Source organism: Heptranchias perlo, chromosome 22, assembly GCF_035084215.1.
Source record: "Heptranchias perlo isolate sHepPer1 chromosome 22, sHepPer1.hap1, whole genome shotgun sequence".
NCBI lineage: Eukaryota > Metazoa > Chordata > Chondrichthyes > Hexanchiformes > Hexanchidae > Heptranchias > Heptranchias perlo.
Genome location: NC_090346.1, coordinates 51441619 through 51469543, shown reverse-complemented (window position 1 = coordinate 51469543; position 27925 = coordinate 51441619). Strand labels below are relative to the sequence as shown.

The 27925-nt window shown below is 47.6% G+C and overlaps 1 protein-coding gene across 4 annotated transcripts in view; it reads right to left on the bottom strand.

Moving 5' to 3' along the window:
- ankfn1b (ankyrin repeat and fibronectin type III domain containing 1b) overlaps positions 1-27925 on the bottom strand; it is an 834116-nt gene that overhangs the window by 41418 nt on the left and 764773 nt on the right. For all 4 annotated transcript variants that reach the window (XM_068003637.1, XM_068003639.1, XM_068003638.1 and 1 more), the window contains 3 exons: positions 23901-24067; positions 8258-8408; positions 6211-6376 (listed from right to left, as the gene is read on the bottom strand). In XM_068003637.1, the coding sequence (XP_067859738.1) occupies positions 6211-6376; positions 8258-8408; positions 23901-24067 (484 nt within the window). The remainder of the gene's footprint in view (positions 1-6210; positions 6377-8257; positions 8409-23900; positions 24068-27925) is intronic.

Sequence of the window (27925 nt, the reverse complement as noted above, 5' to 3'; positions counted from 1 at the left end):
AAGCCTCTTTGCATCCTCCTCACAACTCACGATCCCACCTAGTTTTGTGTCATCAGCAAACTTGGAAATATTACATTTGGTTCCCTCAACCAAATCATTGATATATATTGTGAATAGCTGGGGCCCAAGCACTGATCCCTGCGGTACCCCACTAGTCACTGTCTGCCACCCGGAAAAAGACCCATTTATTCCTACTCTCTGTTTCCTGTCTGTTAACCAATTCTCAATCCATGCCAGTATATTCCCCCCAATCCCATGTGCTTTAATTTTGCACACTAACCTCTTGTGTGGGACTTTATCAAAGGCCTTCTGAAAATCCAAATAAACCACATCCACTGGTTCGCCCTTATCTATTCTACCAGTTATGCTAAACCATTATAAAACACTGGTTAGGGACTATAGTTACATGGATAGACTGGAGAAGCTGGGATTGTTCTCCTTAGAGCAGAGAAGGTTAAGAGGAGATTTGATCGAGGTGTTCAAAATCATGAACGGTTTTGAAAGAGTAAATAAGGAGAAACTGTTTCCAGTGGCAGAAGGGTCGGTAACCAGAGGACACAGATTTAAGGTGATCGGCAAAAGAGCCAGAGACATGAGGAAACATTTTTTCACAGCGAGTTGTTCTGATCTGGAATGCGCTGCCTGAAAGGGCGGTGGAGGTAGATTCAATAATAACTTTCAAAAAGGAATTGGATAAATACTTGAAGGGAAAAAATTTGCAGGGCTACAGGGAAAGAGCAGGGGAATGGGACTAATTGGATAGCTCATTCGAAGAGCCAGCACAGGCACGATGGTTCGAATGGCCTCCTCCTATGCTGTACCTCCTATGATTTTATAAAATGCGCTCAGAGAGCATTAAACACCCTCAAAGAGCATTAAACACCCTCAAAGAGCATTAAACACCCTCACAGCTGTAGTAAACATCCTGGAAGCAGTATTAAACACCTCAGAACGTAAGAACATAAGAAATAGGAGCAGGAGTAGGTCATACAGCCCCTCGAGCCTGCTCCGCCATTCAATCAGATCTTGGCTGATCTTCAACCTCAACTCCACTTTCCCACCCGATCCCCATATCCCTTGATTCCCCTAGAGTCCAAAAATCTATCGATCTCAGTCTTGAATATATTCAACGAATCAGCATCCACAGCTCCTCTGGGGTAGAGAATTTCAGATAAGAATAATACTAAATATCTTCATAGAAATACTGAACAACCTTGGAACATGGTATTATACACTTGCAGAGCAGTATTAAAAAGACTTGGAGCAGTATTAAACAGCCTTGGAGCAGTATTAAACACCCTTGGAGCAGTATTAAACAGCCTTGGAGCAGTATTAAACACCCTTGGAGCAGTATTAAACAGCCTTGGAGCAGTATTAAACACCCTTGGAGCAGTATTAAACAGTCTTGGAACAGTATTAAACACCCTTGGAGCAGTATTAAAAAGCCTTGGAGCAGTATTAAACAGCCTTGGAGCAGTATTAAACAGCCTTGGAGCAGTATTAAACACGTTTGGAGCAGTATTAAACACCCTTGGAGCAGTATTAAAAACTCTTGGAGCAGTATTAAAAACTCTTGGAGCAGTATTAAACAGCCTTGGAGCAGTATTAAACAGCCTTGGAGCAGTATTAAACAGCCTTGGAGCAGTATTAAACAGCCTTGGAGCAGTATTAAACAGCCTTGGAGCAGTATTAAACACGTTTGGAGCAGTATTAAACACCCTTGGAGCAGTATTAAAAACTCTTGGAGCAGTATTAAAAACTCTTGGAGCAGTATTAAAAACTCTTGGAGCAGTATTAAACAGCCTTGGAGCAGTATTAAACAGCCTTGGAGCAGTATTAAACAGCCTTGGAGCAGTATTAAACACAGGTTAACAGTCCATTAGTTTTTAATCGAAATTACTTCACATTTTGATCACCGAACCTTTTCACTGAACCGATTGAAGAATGCAAAATATAATCAGGTTTTGGCAAAGCATTCAGCTCTGGAGGTGTCATAACTGAGCCATACCCTCTGCTCACCCATGATCCACACACACTTTCCAGTAGTGGTCACGAGGTAGAGATCAGAACACTACTTGATTTTTTCCTCCTTATCCTGATTACGGCCTCCGAGCTGAGGAGTGGGATAAAACCTGGGATCTTCTGGCCTGCGGGTCTCACTCAGTCCCGCACCCAGCTGTACACTGACATACTGAGCCACCAAGACAGGCACAGATTAAAACAAATCACAACAAAAGGTTTTGAAAAAAGGAAATGAATGCTCTTCCACTTTGCTTTGAATGCATCGTAAGAAAGTTGGAAGTTTCGGCTTGTATTCAGCCCACTCCATGCAGCTCTTTAACTTGCACCTCAACTGACAGACTGATCTTTGCTTTAATAATTCTCCCACAGTGCAGCCCTCCACTGGTATACAGGGTTATTAATTGTGAGCTTCTGACTGGGGGCTGCAGGATAACAGGTCAGAGAATTAGGGAGCCCTTTCTCTGACCCAGTTTCTGTGAACGTGGCTACCCCACAGGGAGTATAGAATTAGCTCCTAGTGGGACTTGATCCTACTGCCTTGTGACTCAGAAGCCACAGTGTGACTGACTGAGCCAAGCTGATACTCATTACTGTCTGATAGCTTCAGTGTTGTGTTGGCGTCTGAGGTTATTGAACTATTTCTCACATTTAACAGGGGCTCAGTGAGACTGTCCTACTTTCCTGACAGAGAAGTGAAGCAAACATCTGTACCAGCCGCTGGAGTCTATAAAAAGCTTTTAAATTGCAGCAGAAAAAGTAATAATAATGAAGAGGAGTGGTGTAAATCGGAGTCGGGAGACAGGCCTGGGTACTTGCTCAAGGAATTGCAGTGACTTGCAGACACAAAAAGATTTATCAAATTAAATTGTTAAAACAGAAAAAATTCCTCTGGGTCTCCAGCAGCTTTCACTGTAAACTCACAAAATGTTGGATTTGGCAGACAGTGATGTGACAGCTTCATCATCTAGACAGCATATTCTGGAAAGTTCTACCAAATGCAGTGCACAACCTTTATTGCCTCACCATTCCGGGAGATGAGTGTTTGAGCTTGTGGGAATGGGAATGACGATAATACTGTCTCACTGTCCCGAACAGTAGCTTGGAGAAATCGTGTTTCTAGGGACAATTTGATGAAATTTTGTGGGCGTGTTGGACAGAAGGCTGTGCTAGGAGCCACCATTTTCCAATCTGCACCCACTGCTCTAATACGAACATATGGAAAGGACAGGCAGGAAAAGATCAGCGGTCCATCAAGCCTGCACTGAGCATCCTGACTAGACACTTCCTCCTTCCATCTCTCCCAGTCTCTCTCCATCCCTCCCTCCCTCCCCCTCCCCATCCCTCCCACCCTCTCTCCATCCCTCTCCTCCCCCACTCACCCTGCAGACATGAAATCTCCTGGGAGAGGCAGAAAAACAAGGGAAAAAACCCAAGGGCAAAATGGGAAAACAATTCTGCAAAATTCCTCTCCAATCCCCATAGGCGATAAAAACAAGTCCAGGAGATCACATTGAGTGAGTCCAGGAGATCACATTGAGTCCAGGAGATCACATTGAGTGAGTCCAGGAGATCACATTGAGTCCAGGAGATCACATTGAGTGAGTCCAGGAGATCACATTGAGTCCAGGAGATCACATTGAGCTCATTTGCATAATTATTCACAATACCAGATGCAGACTCAGGTGGGATTAAAGAGAAGAAAACTTTTGGTGAGAGATGAAAATTGTAAGTCAAATTGAAAGGGATTGAGACAACTAAAGGGGTGTGTTACAATAGGGGGGCAAACATTCAGAAAGCCTTTGAAGGGCTCAGAAGGTATCGCAATCCATTACCAGCCTTTGCCAAGACTAAAGGGCAGAGGATTAAGAAGGGAGAGATACAAATGAAGGGGAAGGGACATTTCCCCTTCATTTGTATAGGCAAGTGACAGAGCAAATCAGCACCCGACTCCCTGTCTGATGAAGTGGAGGTGATAGTACAGGAGCTGCTCCTCCACAGTGCCATCCCCAAAGGTGAGCATTTCAGCATTCTTGCAAGGAGGTAGAGGCAGGTTTCAAGCCACTAGTGCTCCTGCATGTGGCAGCCCAATGCTGCATGGTAGTCGCAGATGGCACAGTTCTGCATATGTCTCTCCGCTGTCCCATATCCTGAGAAAATAGGTCTTTGCCAGGCCTGCAGAAATGGTTGGTGGGCACAGCCAATCTGGCAGCCCTTGCTCCCGACCACCCTGGCGTGCCTCCTTTCTTACAGTGCCCTGTAAGGAGATGCAGTAATTGGGGTGAGTCATCAAAACTCACGTGTCATATTGACACCATCAGAGGTCTCATTGGCCACTTCCTTTGGGACAAATAGCTTCCACCAACACATTGTCTGCTAAAGAGAAGTCGTTTCACTTCTGTTGGTGCCATCAGGAGGTCAGAGAGCATCTCTAGAGGAGCTAGACCTGCCTGGCATCCCTCGCTAGGTCCTTCTCTTCGTCTGAATCCATGAACTTGGAGGATTGCCATTGGGAAACCCACTGGTGTCAGTAATGGTGCTGGGGGCAAAAACTAAATATTTAGGAACAACTGGCATAAAGGCGTCTGAAAGTCTGAGAGCCAGCAGGAAATAAAAACATAATGACTATCAAAATGTGTCCAGAAACAGCCAAAAAAAAATTTGATTTGTGCCCTTTAAATGACCTCCTACAAAAGATACCATTCCAAGCAGCTCTGGATGCGAGGCTTCTAGGGTGCGCATTGGACGTGACGTCCAATATTCTGCCAGCTGGGAAATTGAGCAGGGGGTTCCAGCCCCCTTTTTAATACATAAATAGGTACATGAGGGAGAAAGGAACAGAAGGTTATGCTGATAGGCTGAGGTGAAGTAGAATGGGAGGAGGCTCGTGTGGAGCATAAACACCGGCAGAGACCAGTTGGCCTGAATGGCCTGTCCTTGTCATGGAGGGAGTGGAACGAAGGTTCACCAGACTGATTCCTGGGATGGCAGGTCTGACGTATGAGGAGAGATTGGGTCGACTAGGCCTATATTCACTGGAGTTTAGAAGAATGAGAGGTGATCTCATCGAAACGTATAAAATTCTAACAGGACAGACTAGATGCAGGGAGGATGTTCCCGATGGCTGGGGAGTCCAGAACCAGGGGTCACAGTCTCAGGATACGGGGTATGCCATTTAGAACCGAGATGAGGAGAAATTTCTTCACTCAGAGGGTGGTGAACCTGTGGAATTCTCTACCACAGAAGGCAGTGGAGGCCAAGTCATTAGATGTATTCAAGAAGGAGATAGAAATATTTCTTAATGCTAAAGGGATCAAGGGATATGGGGAAAAAGCATGAACAGGGTACTGAGTTAGACGATCAGCCATGATCATTCTGAATGGTGGACAGGCCCGAAGGTCCGAATGGCCTACTCTTGCTCCTATTTTCTATGTTTCTGTGCTGTAAATTCTATGTAATTCTATGTGATGAATGAAGCTCCAACCTGCTTTGGATAAACCTTCTACCCACCTAACCCGGCGCCGACCAGAAACTTAAAAGGGGCCTGAAAGTGTGGTCCATTACACCATTTGCAGTGTAGCTAGGGCAAACCGGAGACAGAAAGCACCCCATAGGCTCTGAGCTCCACTTCCTGAGGGCCATTTTGTTTCTTTGCACTTCTTCCCAATTTGTTTCCTTCCCCTTCTCCTGAAATGTTACACTCCCACACGTACCCCCTGCATTCACTCCTGAAATGTTACAGTCCCACACGTACCCCCTGCATTCACTCCTGAAATGTTACACTCCCACACGTACCCCTCCATTCACTCCTGAAATGTTACACTCCCACACGTACCCCCTCCATTCACTCCTGAAATGTTACACTCCCACACGTACCCCCCTGCATTCATTCAAGTGGCCATTCTTCATGCAGGAGCCCAGACAGTGACATGATTTGACCGTGGAATTTTTGGCTGATTTACCCCTCCCTAGTTAGAGACACTGAGGCCAGTTCACACATCCTTGCTGCTGTTCCAGCTGAGATCAGATAACTCAGCACAGATTGGGGCCTGATCCTTGGACCTTTCGGTCTGTTAGATACCACTTCGACGACTAAGCCATCAGCTCAGCTGAGACTCCCTTATTTAAAAACCAATTTGCTGAAAATTCAAGCTACACATTGACAAGGCCATGATGAAGCTATCCACTCACCCAGTTCAAAGATCTGTAGTGGCAGTGTGAGGAACCCTGAGCGGGGATTGGGACTGTTCTGCCCCGGAGCTGTACACACGTCATCAGATGGCGGCAGAAGCAGAAGGAAGGAGACATTGTCTGTAAAATCCAACACCTCCTGACTGTACAGCCTGAACTCTTTGGCCTAAAGTTGCAAAGTGAAGGGGAAGAAAAGTCATTTAAATCATTGTGTTCACATCAAACTGAATCCCATTAAACACCAACTAATATAAATATCACTTTGTCCAGAAATACTGCTGCGCTGACCCTAGTGGTGCAGGGCAGGTCACAGGGCAGTGTGCAGGGTGCTTGGCATAGGGAGGGTAAAGGGTAAAGGTTGTTGGTTCATGTTATGGAATGAGATGTGCCACCCTGACAGAAAAAAAATGACATTAATATTCATAGAATCATAGAAAATTTACAGCACAAAAGGAGGCCATTCGGCCCATCGTGTCTGCGCCGGCCAAAAATGAGCCTCCCAGCCTAATCCCGCCTCCCAGCCTAATCCCGCCTCCCAGCCTAATCCCACCTCCCAGCCTAATCCCACCTCCCAGCCTAATCCCACCTCCCAGCCTAATCCCACCTCCCAGCCTAATCCCACCTTCCTGCACTTGGGCCGTAGCCCTGTCGGTTTCGGCACTTCAGGTGCACAATCATGTGCTTTTTAAATGAGTTGAGGGTTTCTGCCTCTACCACCCTTTCAGGCAGTGAGTTCCAGACCCCCTCCACCCTCTGGGTGAAAACATTTCTCCTCAGCTCCCCTCTAATCCTTCTACCAATCACTTTAAATCTACGCCCCCTGATCACTGACCCCTCTGCTAAGGGAAATAGATCCTCCCTATCCACAATATCTAGTCCCCTCATAATTTTATATGCCTCAATTAAATCTCCCCTCAGCCTCCTTTGTTCCAAAGAAAACAACCCCAGCCGATCCAATCTTTTCTCATAGCTAAAATTCTCCAGTCCTGGCAACATCCTCGTAAATCTCCTCTGTACCCTCTCTAGTGCAATCACATCTTTCCTGTATTGTGGTGACCAGAACTGTACTCAGTACTCAAACTGTGGCCCAACTAGTGTTTTATACAGTTCGAGCAAAATCTCCCTGCTCTTATATTCTATACCTCGGTTAATAAAGGAAAGTATCCCATATGCCTTTTAACCACCTTATTACCTGTTCTGCTACCTTCCAAGATCTGTGGACATGCACTCCAAGGTCCTTCTGTTCCTCTATACCTCTCAGTATCCTCCCATTTATTGTGGACTCCCATGCCTTGTTTGCCCTCCTCAAATGCATTACCTCACACTTCTCCAGATTGAATTCCATTTGCCACTTTTCTGCATTCTGCATCTGCATATTGCATTGATGTCTAAATTAATGAATTCAGTTTTTAATTACATTCCATTTAAATTTTGTGCTAAACAGGGTAAGGGCTATTAGGGCGAAGGGAATCGAACACTTTCCACCTCGGCTACCCAGGTCAGGTTAGATACAAAGTAAAGCTCCCTCGACATTGTCCAACAATGTACCTCAGAGCAGCACCTCACACTGTTGAAGATGGTATTTCTTCAGTCTCCCACACCAGCCATCCTGTGATCAGTGGATCTAAAATGTGGTTTCAGTGCTTGCTCATTTTGCACTACTTCTATATTTTAAGCACAGTACCTTGTCCAATAACTGGTTACTCACTGGAAGAGAAATCTCGGCATGCATAACACAGTAAAATCAGGCATTTTACACTGTGTTGTACAACTTCGAAGGAGGAAGCCTCTGAAAGTTTGTAGATTTCAAATAAAATCGTTGGACTATAACTTGGTGTTGTAAAATTGTTTACAACTTTGAATAAGTTTAACTTGTGTCTGGACTATTTAGTACAACTAGAAATGAAGAGCCCACAGTTCAGTGCCACCGATGGTGGGTTTGGAAACACTGCTCGTGGAAACAAGCTGATGGGACTCCAGCCCCAAATTGCAGCTCTGTGATATTCGTGGAATTCCAAAGCACGTTTGCTGGGAGCCACATTAATACCTGCTGCCGCGGAATGCCAATCTGATTCATCAGTTCTGTAATGGCTGCCCTGAGTTCTTGCTGGAAGACATTCTGGGAGCTTCTCTCACTCGGATCTGTTACAGTGCACTCTTCCAAATCAGACAGCTTCTGCAGCCACTCCCATTCATCTCTGTGAGGCAGGGGGGAGATATGAAAAGATACTTATTAAAGCAATTATTGGAAAGTGAAATATATAGAGGTTAATGCGTAGGTTAAATGTGTCGCACAGAGCACAACAGATAAGAAAATAACAAAATGGCCGAAAAAGAACATTTATTTACCAACTAAAGAACATCCATTTCATCTCCTGCCACAGCCCAGGTACACTCTACCCTCTCACAGTAAGTACAGCCCGGGTACACTCTACCCTATCACAGTAAGTACAGCCCAGGTACACTCGACCCTATCACAGTAAGTACAGCCCAGGTACACTCGACCCTCTCACAGTAAGTACAGCCCGGGTACACTCTACCCTATCACAGTAAGTACAGCCCAGGTACACTCTATCCTATCACAGTAAGTACAGCCCGGGTACACTCGACCCTCTCACAGTAAGTACAGCCCAGGTACACTCTACCCTATCACAGTAAGTACAGCCCAGGTACACTCGACCCTATCACAGTAAGTACAGCCCGGGTACACTCGACCCTATCACAGTAAGTACAGCCCAGGTACACTCTACCCTATCACAGTAAGTACAGCCCAGGTACACTCGACCCTATCACAGTAAGTACAGCCCAGGTACACTCTACCCTATCACAGTAAGTACAGCCCAGGTACACTCTATCCTATCACAGTAAGTACAGCCCAGGTACACTCTATCCTATCACAGTAAGTACAGCCCAGGTACACTCTATCCTATCACAGTAAGTACAGCCCAGGTACACTCTATCCTATCACAGTAAGTACAGCCCAGGTACACTCTATCCTATCACAGTAAGTACAGCCCAGGTACACTCTACCCTATCACAGTAAGTACAGCCCAGGTACACTCGACCCTATCACAGTAAGTACAGCCCAGGTACACTCTACCCTATCACAGTAAGTACAGCCCAGGTACACTCTACCCTATCACAGTAAGTACAGCCCAGGTACACTCTACCCTATCACAGTAAGTACAGCCCGGGTACACTCTACCCTATCACAGTAATCACAGCCCGGGTACACTCTACCCTATCACAGTAAGTACAGCCCAGGTACACTCTACCCTATCACAGTAAGTACAGCCCAGGTACACTCGACCCTATCACAGTAAGTACAGCCCAGGTACACTCTACCCTATCACAGTAAGTACAGCCCGGGTACACTCTACCCTATCACAGTAAGTACAGCCCAGGTACACTCTACCCTATCACAGTAAGTACAGCCCGGGTACACTCTACCCTATCACAGTAAGTACAGCCCAGGTACACTCTACCCTATCACAGTAAGTACAGCCCGGGTACACTCTACCCTATCACAGTAAGTACAGCCCGGGTACACTCTACCCTATCACAGTAAGTACAGCCCAGGTACACTCTACCCTATCACAGTAAGTACAGCCCGGGTACACTCTACCCTATCACAGTAAGTACAGCCCAGGTACACTCTACCCTATCACAGTAAGTACAGCCCAGGTACACTCTACCCTATCACAGTAAGTACAGCCCGGGTACACTCTACCCTATCACAGTAAGTACAGCCCGGGTACACTCTACCCTATCACAGTAAGTACAGCCCAGGTACACTCTACCCTATCACAGTAAGTACAGCCCGGGTACACTCTACCCTATCACAGTAAGTACAGCCCGGGTACACTCTACCCTATCACAGTAAGTACAGCCCAGGTACACTCTACCCTATCACAGTAAGTACAGCCCGGGTACACTCTACCCTATCACAGTAAGTACAGCCCAGGTACACTCTACCCTATCACAGTAAGTACAGCCCAGGTACACTCTACCCTATCACAGTAAGTACAGCCCGGGTACACTCTACCCTATCACAGTAAGTACAGCCCGGGTACACTCTACCCTATCACAGTAAGTACAGCCCAGGTACACTCTACCCGATCACAGTAAGTACAGCCCAGGTACACTCGACCCTATCACAGTAAGTACAGCCCAGGTACACTCTACCCTATCACAGTAAGTACAGCCCAGGTACACTCTACCCTATCACAGTAAGTACAGCCCAGGTACACTCTACCCTATCACAGTAAGTACAGCCCGGGTACACTCTACCCTATCACAGTAATCACAGCCCGGGTACACTCTACCCTATCACAGTAAGTACAGCCCAGGTACACTCTACCCTATCACAGTAAGTACAGCCCAGGTACACTCTACCCTATCACAGTAAGTACAGCCCAGGTACACTCTACCCTATCACAGTAAGTACAGCCCGGGTACACTCTACCCTATCACAGTAAGTACAGCCCAGGTACACTCTACCCTATCACAGTAAGTACAGCCCGGGTACACTCTACCCTATCACAGTAAGTACAGCCCGGGTACACTCTACCCTATCACAGTAAGTACAGCCCAGGTACACTCTACCCTATCACAGTAAGTACAGCCCGGGTACACTCTACCCTATCACAGTAAGTACAGCCCAGGTACACTCTACCCTATCACAGTAAGTACAGCCCAGGTACACTCTACCCTATCACAGTAAGTACAGCCCGGGTACACTCTACCCTATCACAGTAAGTACAGCCCGGGTACACTCTACCCTATCACAGTAAGTACAGCCCAGGTACACTCTATCCTATCACAGTAAGTACAGCCCAGGTACACTCTACCCTATCACAGTAAGTACAGCCCGGGTACACTCTACCCTATCACAGTAAGTACAGCCCAGGTACACTCTATCCTATCACAGTAAGTACAGCCCGGGTACACTCTACCCTATCACAGTAAGTACAGCCCGGGTACACTCTATCCTATCACAGTAAGTACAGCCCAGGTACACTCTACCCTATCACAGTAAGTACAGCCCGGGTACACTCTACCCTATCACAGTAAGTACAGCCCAGGTACACTCTACCCTATCACAGTAAGTACAGCCCAGGTACACTCTATCCTATCACAGTAAGTACAGCCCAGGTACACTCTACCCTATCACAGTAAGTACAGCCCGGGTACACTCTATCCTATCACAGTAAGTACAGCCCAGGTACACTCTACCCTATCACAGTAAGTACAGCCCAGGTACACTCTATCCTATCACAGTAAGTACAGCCCAGGTACACTCTACCCTATCACAGTAAGTACAGCCCGGGTACACTCTATCCTATCACAGTAAGTACAGCCCAGGTACACTCTACCCTATCACAGTAAGTACAGCCCGGGTACACTCTACCCTATCACAGTAAGTACAGCCCAGGTACACTCTATCCTATCACAGTAAGTACAGCCCAGGTACACTCTACCCTATCACAGTAAGTACAGCCCAGGTACACTCTATCCTATCACAGTAAGTACAGCCCAGGTACACTCTACCCTATCACAGTAAGTACAGCCCGGGTACACTCTATCCTATCACAGTAAGTACAGCCCAGGTACACTCTACCCTATCACAGTAAGTACAGCCCGGGTACACTCTACCCTATCACAGTAAGTACAGCCCGGGTACACTCTACCCTATCACAGTAAGTACAGCCCAGGTACACTCTACCCTATCACAGTAAGTACAGCCCAGGTACACTCTACCCTATCACAGTAATCACAGCCCAGGTACACTCTATCCTATCACAGTAAGTACAGCCCAGGTACACTCTACCCTATCACAGTAAGTACAGCCCAGGTACACTCTATCCTATCACAGTAAGTACAGCCCAGGTACACTCTATCCTATCACAGTAAGTACAGCCCAGGTACACTGTACCCTATCACAGTAAGTACAGCCCAGGTACACTCTACCCTATCACAGTAAGTACAGCCCAGGTACACTCTACCCTATCACAGTAAGTACAGCCCAGGTACACTCTACCCTATCACAGTAAGTACAGCCCAGGTACACTCTACCCTATCACAGTAAGTACAGCCCAGGTACACTCTATCCTATCACAGTAAGTACAGCCCAGGTACACTCTACCCTATCACAGTAAGTACAGCCCAGGTACACTCTATCCTATCACAGTAAGTACAGCCCGGGTACACTCTACCCTATCACAGTAAGTACAGCCCAGGTACACTCTACCCTATCACAGTAAGTACAGCCCAGGTACACTCTACCCTATCACAGTAATCACAGCCCAGGTACACTCTACCCTATCACAGTAAGTACAGCCCAGGTACACTCTATCCTATCACAGTAAGTACAGCCCAGGTACACTCTACCCTATCACAGTAAGTACAGCCCAGGTACACTCTACCCTATCACAGTAAGTACAGCCCAGGTACACTCTACCCTATCACAGTAAGTACAGCCCAGGTACACTCTATCCTATCACAGTAAGTACAGCCCAGGTACACTCTATCCTATCACAGTAAGTACAGCCCAGGTACACTGTACCCTATCACAGTAAGTACAGCCCAGGTACACTCTATCCTATCACAGTAAGTACAGCCCAGGTACACTCTATCCTATCACAGTAAGTACAGCCCGGGTACACTCTACCCTATCACAGTAAGTACAGCCCAGGTACACTCTACCCTATCACAGTAATCACAGCCCAGGTACACTCTACCCTATCACAGTAAGTACAGCCCAGGTACACTCTACCCTATCACAGTAAGTACAGCCCAGGTACACTCTACCCTATCACAGTAAGTACAGCCCAGGTACACTCTACCCTATCACAGTAAGTACAGCCCAGGTACACTCTACCCTATCACAGTAAGTACAGCCCAGGTACACTCTACCCTATCACAGTAAGTACAGCCCAGGTACACTCTACCCTATCACAGTAAGTACAGCCCAGGTACACTCTATCCTATCACAGTAAGTACAGCCCAGGTACACTCTACCCTATCACAGTAAGTACAGCCCAGGTACACTCTACCCTATCACAGTAAGTACAGCCCAGGTACACTCTATCCTATCACAGTAAGTACAGCCCAGGTACACTCTATCCTATCACAGTAAGTACAGCCCAGGTACACTCTACCCTATCACAGTAAGTACAGCCCAGGTACACTCTACCCTATCACAGTAAGTACAGCCCAGGTACACTCTATCCTATCACAGTAAGTACAGCCCAGGTACACTCTACCCTATCTCAGTAAGTACAGCCCAGGTACACTCTATCCTATCACAGTAAGTACAGCCCAGGTACACTCTATCCTATCACAGTAAGTACAGCCCAGGTACACTCTATCCTATCACAGTAAGTACAGCCCAGGTACACTCTACCCTATCACAGTAAGTACAGCCCAGGTACACTCTATCCTATCACAGTAAGTACAGCCCAGGTACACTCTACCCTATCACAGTAAGTACAGCCCAGGTACACTCTACCCTATCACAGTAAGTACAGCCCAGGTACACTCTATCCTATCACAGTAAGTACAGCCCGGGTACACTCTACCCTATCACAGTAAGTACAGCCCGGGTACACTCTATCCTATCACAGTAAGTACAGCCCAGGTACACTCTACCCTATCACAGTAAGTACAGCCCAGGTACACTCTATCCTATCACAGCAAGTACAGCCCGGGTACACTCTATCCTATCACAGTAAGTACAGCCCGGGTACACTCTACCCTATCACAGTAAGTACAGCCCAGGTACACTCTACCCTATCACAGTAAGTACAGCCCAGGTACACTCTATCCTATCACAGTAAGTACAGCCCGGGTACACTCTACCCTATCACAGTAAGTACAGCCCAGGTACACTCTACCCTATCACAGTAAGTACAGCCCAGGTACACTCTATCCTATCACAGTAAGTACAGCCCGGGTACACTCTACCCTATCACAGTAAGTACAGCCCAGGTACACTCTACCCTATCACAGTAAGTACAGCCCAGGTACACTCTACCCTATCACAGTAAGTACAGCCCGGGTACACTCTATCCTATCACAGTAAGTACAGCCCAGGTACACTCTACCCTATCACAGTAAGTACAGCCCAGGTACACTCTACCCTATCACAGTAAGTACAGCCCAGGTACACTCTACCCGATCACAGTAAGTACAGCCCAGGTACACTCTATCCTATCACAGTAAGTACAGCCCGGGTTCACTCTACCCTATCACAGTAATCACAGCCCAGGTACACTCTACCCTATCACAGTAAGTACAGCCCAGGTACACTCTACCCTATCACAGTAAGTACAGCCCAGGTACACTCTACCCTATCACAGTAAGTACAGCCCAGGTAAACTCTATCCTATCACAGTAAGTACAGCCCGGGTACACTCTACCCTATCACAGTAAGTACAGCCCAGGTACACTCTATCCTATCACAGTAAGTACAGCCCGGGTACACTCTACCCTATCACAGTAAGTACAGCCCAGGGTCACTCTATCCTATCACAGTAAGTACAGCCCAGGTACACTCTACCCTATCACAGTAAGTACAGCCCGGGTACACTCTACCCTATCACAGTAAGTACAGCCCGGGTACACTCTACCCTATCACAGTAAGTACAGCCCGGGTACACTCTACCCTATCACAGTAAGTACAGCCCGGGTACACTCTACCCTATCACAGTAAGTACAGCCCGGGTACACTCTACCCTATCACAGTAAGTACAGCCCGGGTACACTCCACCCTATCACAGTAAGTACAGCCCAGGTACACTCTACCCTATCACAGTAAGTACAGCCCAGGTACACTCTACCCTATCACAGTAAGTACAGCCCAGGTACACTCTACCCTATCACAGTAAGTACAGCCCAGGTACACTCTACCCTATCACAGTAAGTACAGCCCAGGTACACTCTACCCTATCACAGTAAGTACAGCCCAGGTACACTCTGCCCTATCACAGTAAGTACAGCCCAGGTACACTCTATCCTATCACAGTAAGTACAGCCCAGGTACACTCTACCCTATCACAGTAAGTACAGCCCAGGTACACTCTACCCTATCACAGTAAGTACAGCCCAGGTACACTCTACCCTATCACAGTAAGTACAGCCCAGGTACACTCTACCCTATCACAGTAAGTACAGCCCAGGTACACTCTATCCTATCACAGTAAGTACAGCCCGGGTACACTCTATCCTATCACAGTAAGTACAGCCCAGGTACACTCTACCCTATCACAGTAAGTACAGCCCAGGTACACTCTACCCTATCACAGTAAGTACAGCCCAGGTACACTCTACCCTATCACAGTAAGTACAGCCCGGGTACACTCTACCCTATCACAGTAAGTACAGCCCGGGTACACTCTACCCTATCACAGTAATCACAGCCCAGGTACACTCTACCCGATCACAGTAAGTACAGCCCAGGTACACTCTACCCTATCACAGTAAGTACAGCCCAGGTACACTCTATCCTATCACAGTAAGTACAGCCCAGGTACACTCTATCCTATCACAGTAAGTACAGCCCAGGTACACTCTATCCTATCACAGTAATCACAGCCCAGGTACACTCTACCCTATCACAGTAAGTACAGCCCAGGTACACTCTACCCTATCACAGTAAGTACAGCCCAGGTACACTCTATCCTATCACAGTAAGTACAGCCCAGGTACACTCTACCCTATCACAGTAAGTACAGCCCAGGTACACTCTACCCTATCACAGTAAGTACAGCCCAGGTACACTCTACCCTATCACAGTAAGTACAGCCCAGGTACACTCTATCCTATCACAGTAAGTACAGCCCGGGTACACTCTACCCTATCACAGTAAGTACAGCCCGGGTACACTCTACCCTATCACAGTAAGTACAGCCCAGGTACACTCTATCCTATCACAGTAAGTACAGCCCAGGTACACTCTACCCTATCACAGTAAGTACAGCCCAGGTACACTCTATCCTATCACAGTAAGTACAGCCCAGGTACACTCTACCCGATCACAGTAAGTACAGCCCAGGTACACTCTATCCTATCACAGTAAGTACAGCCCGGGTACACTCTACCCTATCACAGTAAGTACAGCCCAGGTACACTCTATCCTATCACAGTAAGTACAGCCCGGGTACACTCTACCCTATCACAGTAAGTACAGCCCAGGTACACTCTATCCTATCACAGTAAGTACAGCCCAGGTACACTCTACCCTATCACAGTAAGTACAGCCCAGGTACACTCTACCCTATCACAGTAAGTACAGCCCGGGTACACTCTACCCTATCACAGTAAGTACAGCCCAGGTACACTCTACCCTATCACAGTAAGTACAGCCCAGGTACACTCTATCCTATCACAGTAAGTACAGCCCAGGTACACTCTACCCTATCACAGTAAGTACAGCCCAGGTACACTCTACCCTATCACAGTAATCACAGCCCAGGTACACTCTACCCTATCACAGTAAGTACAGCCCAGGTACACTCTACCCTATCACAGTAAGTACAGCCCGGGTACACTCTATCCTATCACAGTAAGTACAGCCCAGGTACACTCTACCCTATCACAGTAAGTACAGCCCGGGTACACTCTACCCTATCACAGTAAGTACAGCCCGGGTACACTCTACCCTATCACAGTAAGTACAGCCCAGGTACACTCTACCCTATCACAGTAATCACAGCCCAGGTACACTCTACCCTATCACAGTAAGTACAGCCCAGGTACACTCTATCCTATCACAGTAAGTACAGCCCAGGTACACTCTACCCTATCACAGTAATCACAGCCCGGGTACACTCTACCCTATCACAGTAAGTACAGCCCAGGTACACTCTATCCTATAACAGTAAGTACAGCCCAGGTACACTCTATCCTATCACAGTATGTACAGCCCAGGTACACTCTGCCCTATCACAGTAAGTACAGCCCAGGTACACTCTACCCTATCACAGTAAGTACAGCCCAGGTACACTCTATCCTATCACAGTAACTACAGCCCGGGTACACTCTACCCGATCACAGTAAGTACAGCCCAGGTACACTCTACCCTATCACAGTAAGTACAGCCCAGGTACACTCTATCCTATCACAGTAAGTACAGCCCAGGTACACTCTACCCTATCACAGTAAGTACAGCCCGGGTACACTCTACCCTATCACAGTAAGTACAGCCCAGGTACACTCTACCCTATCACAGTAAGTACAGCCCGGGTACACTCTATCCTATCACAGTAAGTACAGCCCAGGTACACTCTACCCTATCACAGTAAGTACAGCCCAGGTACACTCTATCCTATCACAGTAAGTACAGCCCAGGTACACTCTATCCTATCACAGTAAGTACAGCCCGGGTACACTCTATCCTATCACAGTAAGTACAGCCCAGGTACACTCTACCCTATCACAGTAAGTACAGCCCAGGTACACTCTATCCTATCACAGTAAGTACAGCCCAGGTACACTCTACCCTATCACAGTAAGTACAGCCCGGGTACACTCTATCCTATCACAGTAAGTACAGCCCAGGGTCACTCTATCCTATCACAGTAAGTACAGCCCGGGTACACTCTACCCTATCACAGTAAGTACAGCCCAGGTACACTCTATCCTATCACAGTAAGTACAGCCCAGGTACACTCTACCCTATCACAGTAAGTACAGCCCAGGTACACTCTATCCTATCACAGTAAGTACAGCCCAGGTACACTCGACCCTATCACAGTAAGTACAGCCCGGGTACACTCTATCCTATCACAGTAAGTACAGCCCAGGTACACTCTACCCTATCACAGTAAGTACAGCCCAGGTACACTCTATCCTATCACAGTAAGTACAGCCCAGGTACACTCTATCCTATCACAGTAAGTACAGCCCAGGTACACTCTATCCTATCACAGTAAGTACAGCCCAGGTACACTCTACCCTATCACAGTAAGTACAGCCCAGGTACACTCTATCCTATCACAGTAAGTACAGCCCAGGTACACTCTACCCTATCACAGTAAGTACAGCCCAGGTACACTCTACCCTATCACAGTAAGTACAGCCCAGGTACACTCTACCCTATCACAGTAAGTACAGCCCGGGTACACTCTACCCTATCACAGTAATCACAGCCCGGGTACACTCTACCCTATCACAGTAAGTACAGCCCAGGTACACTCTACCCTATCACAGTAAGTACAGCCCAGGTACACTCTACCCTATCACAGTAAGTACAGCCCAGGTACACTCTACCCTATCACAGTAAGTACAGCCCAGGTACACTCTACCCTATCACAGTAAGTACAGCCCAGGTACACTCTACCCTATCACAGTAAGTACAGCCCGGGTACACTCTATCCTATCACAGTAAGTACAGCCCAGGTACACTCTACCCTATCACAGTAAGTACAGCCCGGGTACACTCTATCCTATCACAGTAAGTACAGCCCAGGTACACTCTATCCTATCACAGTAAGTACAGCCCGGGTACACTCTATCCTATCACAGTAAGTACAGCCCGGGTACACTCTATCCTATCACAGTAAGTACAGCCCGGGTACACTCTATCCTATCACAGTAAGTACAGCCCGGGTACACTCTATCCTATCACAGTAAGTACAGCCCAGGTACACTCTACCCTATCACAGTAATCACAGCCCAGGTACACTCTACCCTATCACAGTAAGTACAGCCCAAAAGCAAGCCATTCGGCCCATCGTGCCTGTGCCGGCTCTTTGAAAGAGCTATCCAATTAGTCCCACTCCCCTGTTCTTTCCCCATTGCCCTGCAAATATTTCCCCTTCGAGTATTTATCCAAATCCTTTTTGAAAGTTATTATTGAATCTGCTTCCACCGCCCTTTCAGGCAGTGCATTCCAGATCGTCACAACTCGCTGTGAAAAAAATGTTTCCTCATGTCTCTGGTTCTTTTGCCGATCTCCTTAAATCTGTGTCCTCTGGTTACCGACCCTTCTGCCACTGGAAACAGTTTCTCCTTATTTACTCTGTCAAAACCATTCATGATTTTGAACACCTCGATCAAATCTCCTCTTAACCTTCTCTGCTCTAAGGGAGAAAGGGAGAAAGAGATAGACCAGTAATTTTCGGCCAGTCAGTGTAGCCTCGATGGTGGGCAAATTATTCGAATTAATTCTGAGGGACAGCGTAAATCGTCATTTACAAAGGCACGGGTTAATCAAGGACAGTCAGCATGGATTTGTTAAGGGAAGGTCGTGTCTGACTAACTTGATTGAATTTTTTGAGCAGGTAACAAGGAGGGTCGATGAGGGTAACGCGTTTGATGTAGTGTACATGGATTTTAGCAAGGCTTTTGACAAGGTCTTACACGGCAGACTGGTCAAAAAAGTAAAAGCCCATGGGATCCAAGGGAAAGTGGCTAGTTGGATCCAAAATTGTCTCGATGGCTGGAAGCAAAGGTTAATGGTTGACAGCTGTTTTTGCGACTGCAAGGCTGTTTCCAGTGGGCTTCCACAAGGCTCAGTATTAGATCCCTTGCTTTTTGTGGTATAAATTAATGATTTGGACTTGAATGTGGGAGGCTTGATCAAGAAGTTTGCAGATGATACAAAAATTGGCCGTGTGGTTGATAGTGAGGAGGAAAGCTGTAGACTGCAGGAAGATATCAATGGACTGGTCAGGTGGACAGAAAAGTGGCAAATGGAATTCAATCCAGAGAAGTGTGAGGTAATGCAATTGGGGAGAGCAAACAAGGCAAGGGAATACACAATAAATGGGAGGATACTGAGAGGGTGTAGAGGAACAAAGGGACCTTGGAGTGCATCTCCACAGATCCCTGAAGGGAGCAGGACAGGTAGATAAGGTGGTTAAAAAGGCATTCGGGGTACTTTCCTTTATTAGCCGAGGCATAGAATATAAGAGCAGGGAGGTTATGCTAGAACTGTATAAAATACTCGTTAGGCCACAGCTTGAGTACTGTGTACAGTTCTGGTCACCACATTACAGGAAAGATGTGATTGCACTCGAGAGGGTACAGAGGAGATTTACGAGGATGTTGCCAGGGCTGGAGAATTTTAGCTATGAGGAAAGATTGGATCGGCTGGGGTTGTTTTCTTTGGAACAGAGAAGGCTGAGAGGAGATTTAATTGAGGTATATAAAATTATGACGGGCCTTGACAGGGTGGATAGGAAGGACCTATTTCCCATCGCAGAGGGGTCAATAACCAGGGGGCATAGATTTAAAGTGATTGGTAGAAGGATTAGAGGGGAGCTGAGGAAAAATGTTTTCACCCAGAGGGTGGTGGGGGTCTGGAACTCACTGCGTGAAAAAAAGTACTTGGATGAGCACTGGAAGTGCAGTAACCTACAGGGCTACGGACCAAGTGCTGGAAAGTGGGATTAAGCTGGATTGCTCTTTCTCGACCAGCACAGACAAGATGGGCCAAACGGCCTCCTTCTGTGTCGTAAATTTTTCTATGTTTCAATGTGAACAGTGAGCATTAACACAGGACCATGCAGGGTTCCTGCCGACTTCCCAGGCAGCAGTTAGAAACCTGCTCTTTCAAGGTAATACTCTGTGCCTGGGCTATCGGAAGGAGGAGGTAGATTTGAATGAAAGCTCCGGAGAAGAACAAGGCACTCAACCATTGGCTAATGACAGGGCCGGAGAAGCTGAAAGCACAGATAGGAGTGTGTCACACATCGGGGGAGTGTGTCACACGTAGGGGGAGTGTGTCACACGTAGGGGGAGTGTGTCACACGTAGGGGGAGTGTATCACACGTAGGGGGAGTGTGTCACACGTAGGGGGAGTGTGTCACACGTAGGGGGAGTGTGTCACACGTAGGGGGAGTGTGTCACACATCGGGGGAGTGTGTCACACGTAGGGGGAGTGTGTCACACGTAGGGGGAGTGTGTCACACATCGGGGGAGTGTGTCACACGTAGGGGGAGTGTGTCACACATCGGGGGAGTGTGTCACACGTAGGGGGAGTGTGTCACACGTAGGGGGAGTGTGTCACACGTAGGAGGAGTGTGTCACACGTAGGGGGAGTGTGTCACACGTAGGGGGAGTGTGTCACACATCGGGGGAGTGTGTCACACGTAGGGGGAGTGTGTCACACGTAGGAGGAGTGTGTCACACGTAGGGGGAGTGTGTCACACGTAGGGGGAGTGTGTCACACGTAGGGGGAGTGTGTCACACGTAGGAGGAGTGTGTCACACGTAGGGGGAGTGTGTCACACGTAGGAGGAGTGTGTCACACGTAGGAGGAGTGTGTCACACGTAGGGGGAGTGTGTCACACGTAGGGGGAGTGTGTCACACGTAGGGGGAGTGTGTCACACGTAGGGGGAGTGTGTCACACGTAGGGGGAGTGTGTCACACATCGGGGGAGTGTGTCACACGTAGGGGGAGTGTGTCACACGTAGGGGGAGTGTGTCACACGTAGGAGGAGTGTGTCACACATCGGGGGAGTGTGTCACACGTAGGGGGAGTGTGTCACACGTAGGAGGAGTGTGTCACACATCGGGGGAGTGTGTCACACATCGGGGGAGTGTGTCACACGTAGGGGGAGTGTGTCACACGTAGGAGGAGTGTGTCACACATCGGGGGAGTGTGTCACACGTAGGGGGAGTGTGTCACACGTAGGGGGAGTGTGTCACACGTAGGGGGAGTGTGTCACACATCGGGGGAGTGTGTCACACGTAGGGGGAGTGTGTCACACGTAGGAGGAGTGTGTCACACGTAGGGGGAGTGTGTCACACATCGGGGGAGTGTGTCACACGTAGGGGGAGTGTGTCACACGTAGGGGGAGTGTGTCACACATCGGGGGAGTGTGTCACACGTAGGGGGAGTGTGTCACACGTAGGAGGAGTGTGTCACACGTAGGGGGAGTGTGTCACACGTAGGGGGAGTGTGTCACACGTAGGGGGAGTGTGTCACACGTAGGGGGAGTGTGTCACACATATTCTAGAATGGTCCCAGTCGATTGGAAGGTAGTAAATGTAACCCCGCTGTTCAAGAAAGGAGGGAGAGAGAAAATAGGGAACTACAGGCCAGTTAGCCTGACATCAGTCATTGGGACTATGCTGGAATCCATTATTAAGGAAGTGGTAACGGGGCACTTAGAAAATCATCATATGATTAGGCAGAGTCAACATGGTTTTATGAAAGGGAAATCGTGTTTGACAAATTTATTGGAGTTTTTTGAGGGTGTAATCAGCAGGGTAGATAAAGAACCAGTGGATGTTGTATATTTGGATTTTCAAAAGCCATTCGATAAGATGCCACATTAAAGGTTATTACACAAGATAAGGGCTCATGGGATTGGGGGTAATATATTAGCATGGATAGAGGATTGGTTAAAGGACAGGATATAGAGAGTGGGGATAAACGGGTTATTCTCAGGTTGTCAGGCTGTAACTAGTGGGGTATCGCAAGGATCAGTGCTTGGGCCCCAGCTATTTACAATCTATATCAATGACTTAGATGAAGGGACCGAATGTGATGTATCCAAGTTTGCTGATGATACAAAGCTAGGTGGGAAAGTAAGCTGTGAGGAGGACACAAAGAGTCTGCAAAGGATATAGACAGGTTAAGTGAGTGGGCAAGAAGGTAGCAGATGGAGTATAATGTGGGGAAATGTGAGGTTATTCAATTTGGTCGGAAGGATGCACTGCAGCAACTCGCCAAGGCTTCTTCGACAGCACCTCCCAAACCCGCGACCTCTACCACCTAGAAGGACAAGGGCAGCAGGCACATGGGAACACCACCACCTGCACGTTCCCCTCCAAGTCACACACCATCCCGACTTGGAAATATATCGCCGTTCCTTCATCGTCGCTGGGTCAAAATCCTGGAACTCCCTCCCTAACAGCACTGTGGGAGAACCGTCACCACACGGACTGCAGCGGTTCAAGAAGGCGGCTCACCACCACCTTCTCGAGGGCAATTAGGGATGGGCAATAAATGCCGGCCTCGCCAGCGACGCCCACATCCCGTGAACGAATAATTTAAAAAAAGTAAGGTGGGAGGAGGCTCATGTGGAGCATAAACACCAGCACAGACCAGTGGGGCTGAATGGCCTGTTTCTGTGCTCTAAATTCTATGTAAAAAACAATATTTTAAGGTGTTGTGTTTTGATAATGTATTGTGTTCAGTCAGCTTTAATTTGCTCTGTTTCCGAATGTGAGGATAAAAGTGAAAGCTGTTTGGGCTCCATTTTCCTTTTGCGGTTGCTGCATGAGGTGCAAAGTCTTGTTGCACTGCAGTCCAATGGTCATCAGACAGTCTCCGGGCCCCAAATGCCCATTCTTAATGTGTGAGCCGAGTCAGTGAGTGTCAGCGAGACATTCAACTATAAAACACTGGACAGTCCAGCTCAATGCACTCCCCACCTGACCACTGCAAACACACTTTCCAGCAGGGGCCATTGGATAATGATCAGGAGCCTACACCCTGGTTGATTTCTCCTTTCCTGTCTCAGGGACACTGTGGGCCATTGGAGCAGCTCAACTACTGCCCAGATGAGATCATCGAACTCAACAGAGCCTGGGAAATGAACCTGGCACCTGTGGTGTGTGTGGCTCACGACTGCACATGGAGGTTTAATAACCAACAAATGCAGATCAATGTTACAAACCGTGTGTCTTCCCACAACTCCAGTTATGGTTCTGTTTGTACTTTTCCCCCTCTCTCACCTGGACACATTGTGGTTGCTCCTTATCTTGATATGACACAGGATGTTGGGTAGCTTCTGAGGTACAAGAACTCGGATTTGATCAACAGAGCTGCAGAGCTTGAGATAACCAAGATAAAGGCCTGGGTGTAGGGCCTGGTTACTCCTCCTGTGGTAGGTCAGCTTTTCCTGAAGATTTAAGAAGCACAGTGAGAGCAGCAGATTGCCGACAGTAACCCTCAGCCCGCAACTGACTCATTAAAAATACAACAGTATCTCGAATACTCCTCATAATTACAGGCCACATTGCTGGGAGGCCAATAGATGCAGTGTCCCCTCTGGAGTAACGATGGAGACAGAGCAACTTATTAACCCTCTGTGGACTACAACATAATGTTTGCACTAAAATATCATGGTTTATACGATTAGCTAAGATACATGTTTAAGATGAAAATACTAAAATGTGGTTTCACAGTTCTAGAAATCAGCTGATCAACAATCAATAGCAGAGACTTTAAACAATTAGACAGATCTTAAAAAATCAGTGAAACGGGCACTAAAAAAATCTGTTCCCCAAATAACATCTGGAGGCTGCTGAAATGACATTACAAGTCCCAGCGGTTAATGTGCTTGTCTGAAATTCCTGTTTGCTCTGAGTTTTTTTTATTCGTTCATGGGATGTGGGCGTCACTGGCAAGGCCGGCATTTATTGCCCATCCCTAATTGCCCCTTGAGAAGGTGGTGGTGAGCCGCCTTCTTGAACCGCTGCAGTCCGTGTGGTGAAGGTTCTCCCACAGTGCTGTTAGGAAGGGAGTTCCAGGATTTTGACCCAGCGACAATGAAGGAACGGCGATATATTTCCAAGTCGGGATGGTGTGTGACTTGGAGGGGAACGTGCAGGCGGTGTTGTTCCCATGTGCCTGCTGCTCTTGTCCTTCTAGGTGGTAGAGGTCGCGGGTTTGGGAGGTGCTGTCGAAGAAGCCTTGGCGAGTTGCTGCAGTGCATCCTGTGGATGGTACACACTGCAGCCACAGTGCGCTGGTGGTGAAGGGAGTGAATGTTTAGGGTGGTGGATGGGGTGCCAATCAAGTGGGCTGCTTTGTCCTGGATGTTGTTGTGCTTCTTGAGTGTTGTTGGAGCTGCACTCATCCAGGCAAGTGGAGAGTATTCCATCACACTCCTGACTTGTGCCTTGTAGATGGTGGAAAGGCTTTGGGGAGTCAGGAGGTGAGTCACTCGCTGCAGAATACCCAGCCTCTGACCTGCTCTTGTAGCCACAGTATTTATGTGTATGGTCCAGTTAAGTTTCTGGTCAATGGTGACCCCCCAGGATGTTGATGGTGGGGGATTCGGCGATGGTAATGCTATTGAATGTCAAGGGGAGGTGGTTAGACTCTCTCTTGTTGGAGATGATGTGGAGATGCCGGTGATGGACTGGGGTTGACAATTGTAAACAATTTTACAACACCAAGTTATAGTCCAGCAATTTTATTTTAAATTCACAAGCTTTCGGAGGCTTCCTCCTTCCTCAGGTGACCTCCGAAAGCTTGTGAATTTAAAATAAAATTGCTGGACTACAACTTGGTGTTGTAAAATTGTTTACAATTGTTGGAGATGGTCATTGCCTGGCACTTGTCTGGCGCGAATGTTACTTGCCATTTATCAGCCCAAGCCTGGATGTTGTCCAGGTCTTGCTGCATGCGGGCTCGGACTGCTTCATTATCTGAGGGGTTGCGAATGGAACTGAACACTGTGCAGTCATCAGCGAACATCCCCATTTCTGACCTTATGATGGAGGGAAGGTCATTGATGAAGCAGCTGAAGATGGTTGGGCCTAGGACACTGCCCTGAGGAACTCCTGCAGCAATGCCCTGGGGCTGAGATGATTGGCCTCCAACAACCACTACCATCTTCCTTTGTGCTAGGTATGACTCCAGCCACTGGAGCGTTTTCCCCCTGATTCCCATTGACTTCAATTTTACTAGGGCTCCTTGGTGCCACACTCGGTCAAATGCTGCCTTGATGTCAAGGGCAGTCACTCTCACCTCCACCTTAGTGGAGGTTTTAACCATTTAAAATGAACGGGTTAACTCCAGCACTGTGGCTGCAGTGTGCACCATCCACAGGATGCACTGCAGCAACTCGCCAAGGCTTCTTCGACAGCACCTCCCAAACCCACGACCTCTACCACCTAGAAGGACAAGAGCAGCAGGTACATGGGAACAACACCACTTGCACATTCCCCTCCAAGTCACACACCATCCCGACTTGGAAATATATCGCCGTTCCTTCATCGTCGCTGGGTCAAAATCCTGGAACTCCCTTCCTAACAGCACTGTGGGAGAACCTTCACCACACGGACTGCAGCGGTTCAAGAAGGCGGCTCACCACCACCTTCTCGAGGGCAATTAGGGATGGGCAATAAATGCCGGCCTCGCCAGCGACGCCCACATCCCATGAACGAAAAAAAAATTTAAACAGCTGAAGGGGGGTCTCAGATGAATGTCAAGCACTCAACAACAACAACAACAACAACAACTTGCATTTATATAGCGCCTTTAACGTAGTAAAACGTCCCAAGGCACTTCACAGGACTAATTTTCATTGAATCATAGAATGGTTACAGCACGGAAAGAGGCCATTCGGCCCATCAAGTCCGTGCCAGCTCTATGCAGGAACAATCCAGCTAGTCCCACTCCCCCACCCTATCCCCGTAGCCCTGCAAATTTTTTCCTCTGAAGTACTTATCCAGTTCCCTTTTGAAGGCCATGATTGAATCTGCCTCCACCACCCCCTCGGGCAGTGCATTCCAGATCCTAACCACTCGCTGGGTAAAAAAGCTTTTCCTCATGTCACCTTTGGTTCTTTTGCCAATCACCTTAAATCGATGCCCTCTGGTTCTTGACCTTTCCGCCAATGGGAACAGTCCCTTCCGCCAATGGGAACAGTTTCTCTCTATCTACTCTGTCTGGACCCTTCATGATTTTGAACACCTCGATCAAATCTCCTCACAACCGTCTCTGTTCCAAGGAGAACAACCCCAGCTTCTCCAGTCTATCCACGTAACTAAAGTCCCTCAAGCCTGGAATCATTCTCGTAAATCTCTTCTGCACCCTCTCTAAGGCCTTCACATCTTTCCTAAAGTGCGGTGCCCAGAACTGGACACAATACTCCAGTTGTGGCCGAACCAGTGTTTTATAAAGGTTCATCATGCCTTCCATACTTTTGTAATCTGTGCCTCTATTTATAAAGCCCAGGATCCCATATGCTTTTTAAACCGCTTTCTTAACCTGCCCTGCCACCTTCAAAGATTTGTGTACATATACCCCCAGATCTCTCTGTTCTTGTATCCCTTTCAGAATTGTGCCTTTTAATTTATATTGCCTCTCCTCATTCTTCCTACCAAAATGTGTCACTTTGCAGTTTTCTGCATTAAATTTCATCTGTCACGTGTCCGCCCATTCCACCAGCCTGTCTATATCCTCTTGAAGTTTATCACTATCCTTCTCACTGTTTACTACCCTTCTAAGTTTTGTGTCATCTGCAAATTTGGAAATTGTGCCCTGTACACCCAAGTCCAAGTCATTAATACATAACAAGAAAAGCAGTGGTCCTGGTACCAACCCCTGAGGAACACCACTGTACACCTCCCTCCAATCCAAAAAACAACCATTCACTACTATTCTCTGTTTCCTGTCCCTTAGCCAATTCTGTACCCATGTTGCTACTGCCCCCTTTATTCTTTGAGGAAGTAACAAGCAATGTGGATTTTTTTTTTATTATTCGTTCACGGGATGTGGGCGTCGCTGGCAAGGCCGGCATTTATTGCCCATCCCTAATTACCCTTGAGAAGGTGGTGGTGAGCCGCCTTCTTGAACCGCTGCAGTCCGTGTGGTGACGGTTCTCCCACGGTGCTGTTAGGAAGGGAGTTCCAGGATTTTGACCCAGCGACAATGAAGGAACGGCGATATATTTCCAAGTCGGGATGGTGTGTGACTTGGAGGGGAACGTGCAGGTGGTGTTGTTCCCATGTGCCTGCTGCCCTTG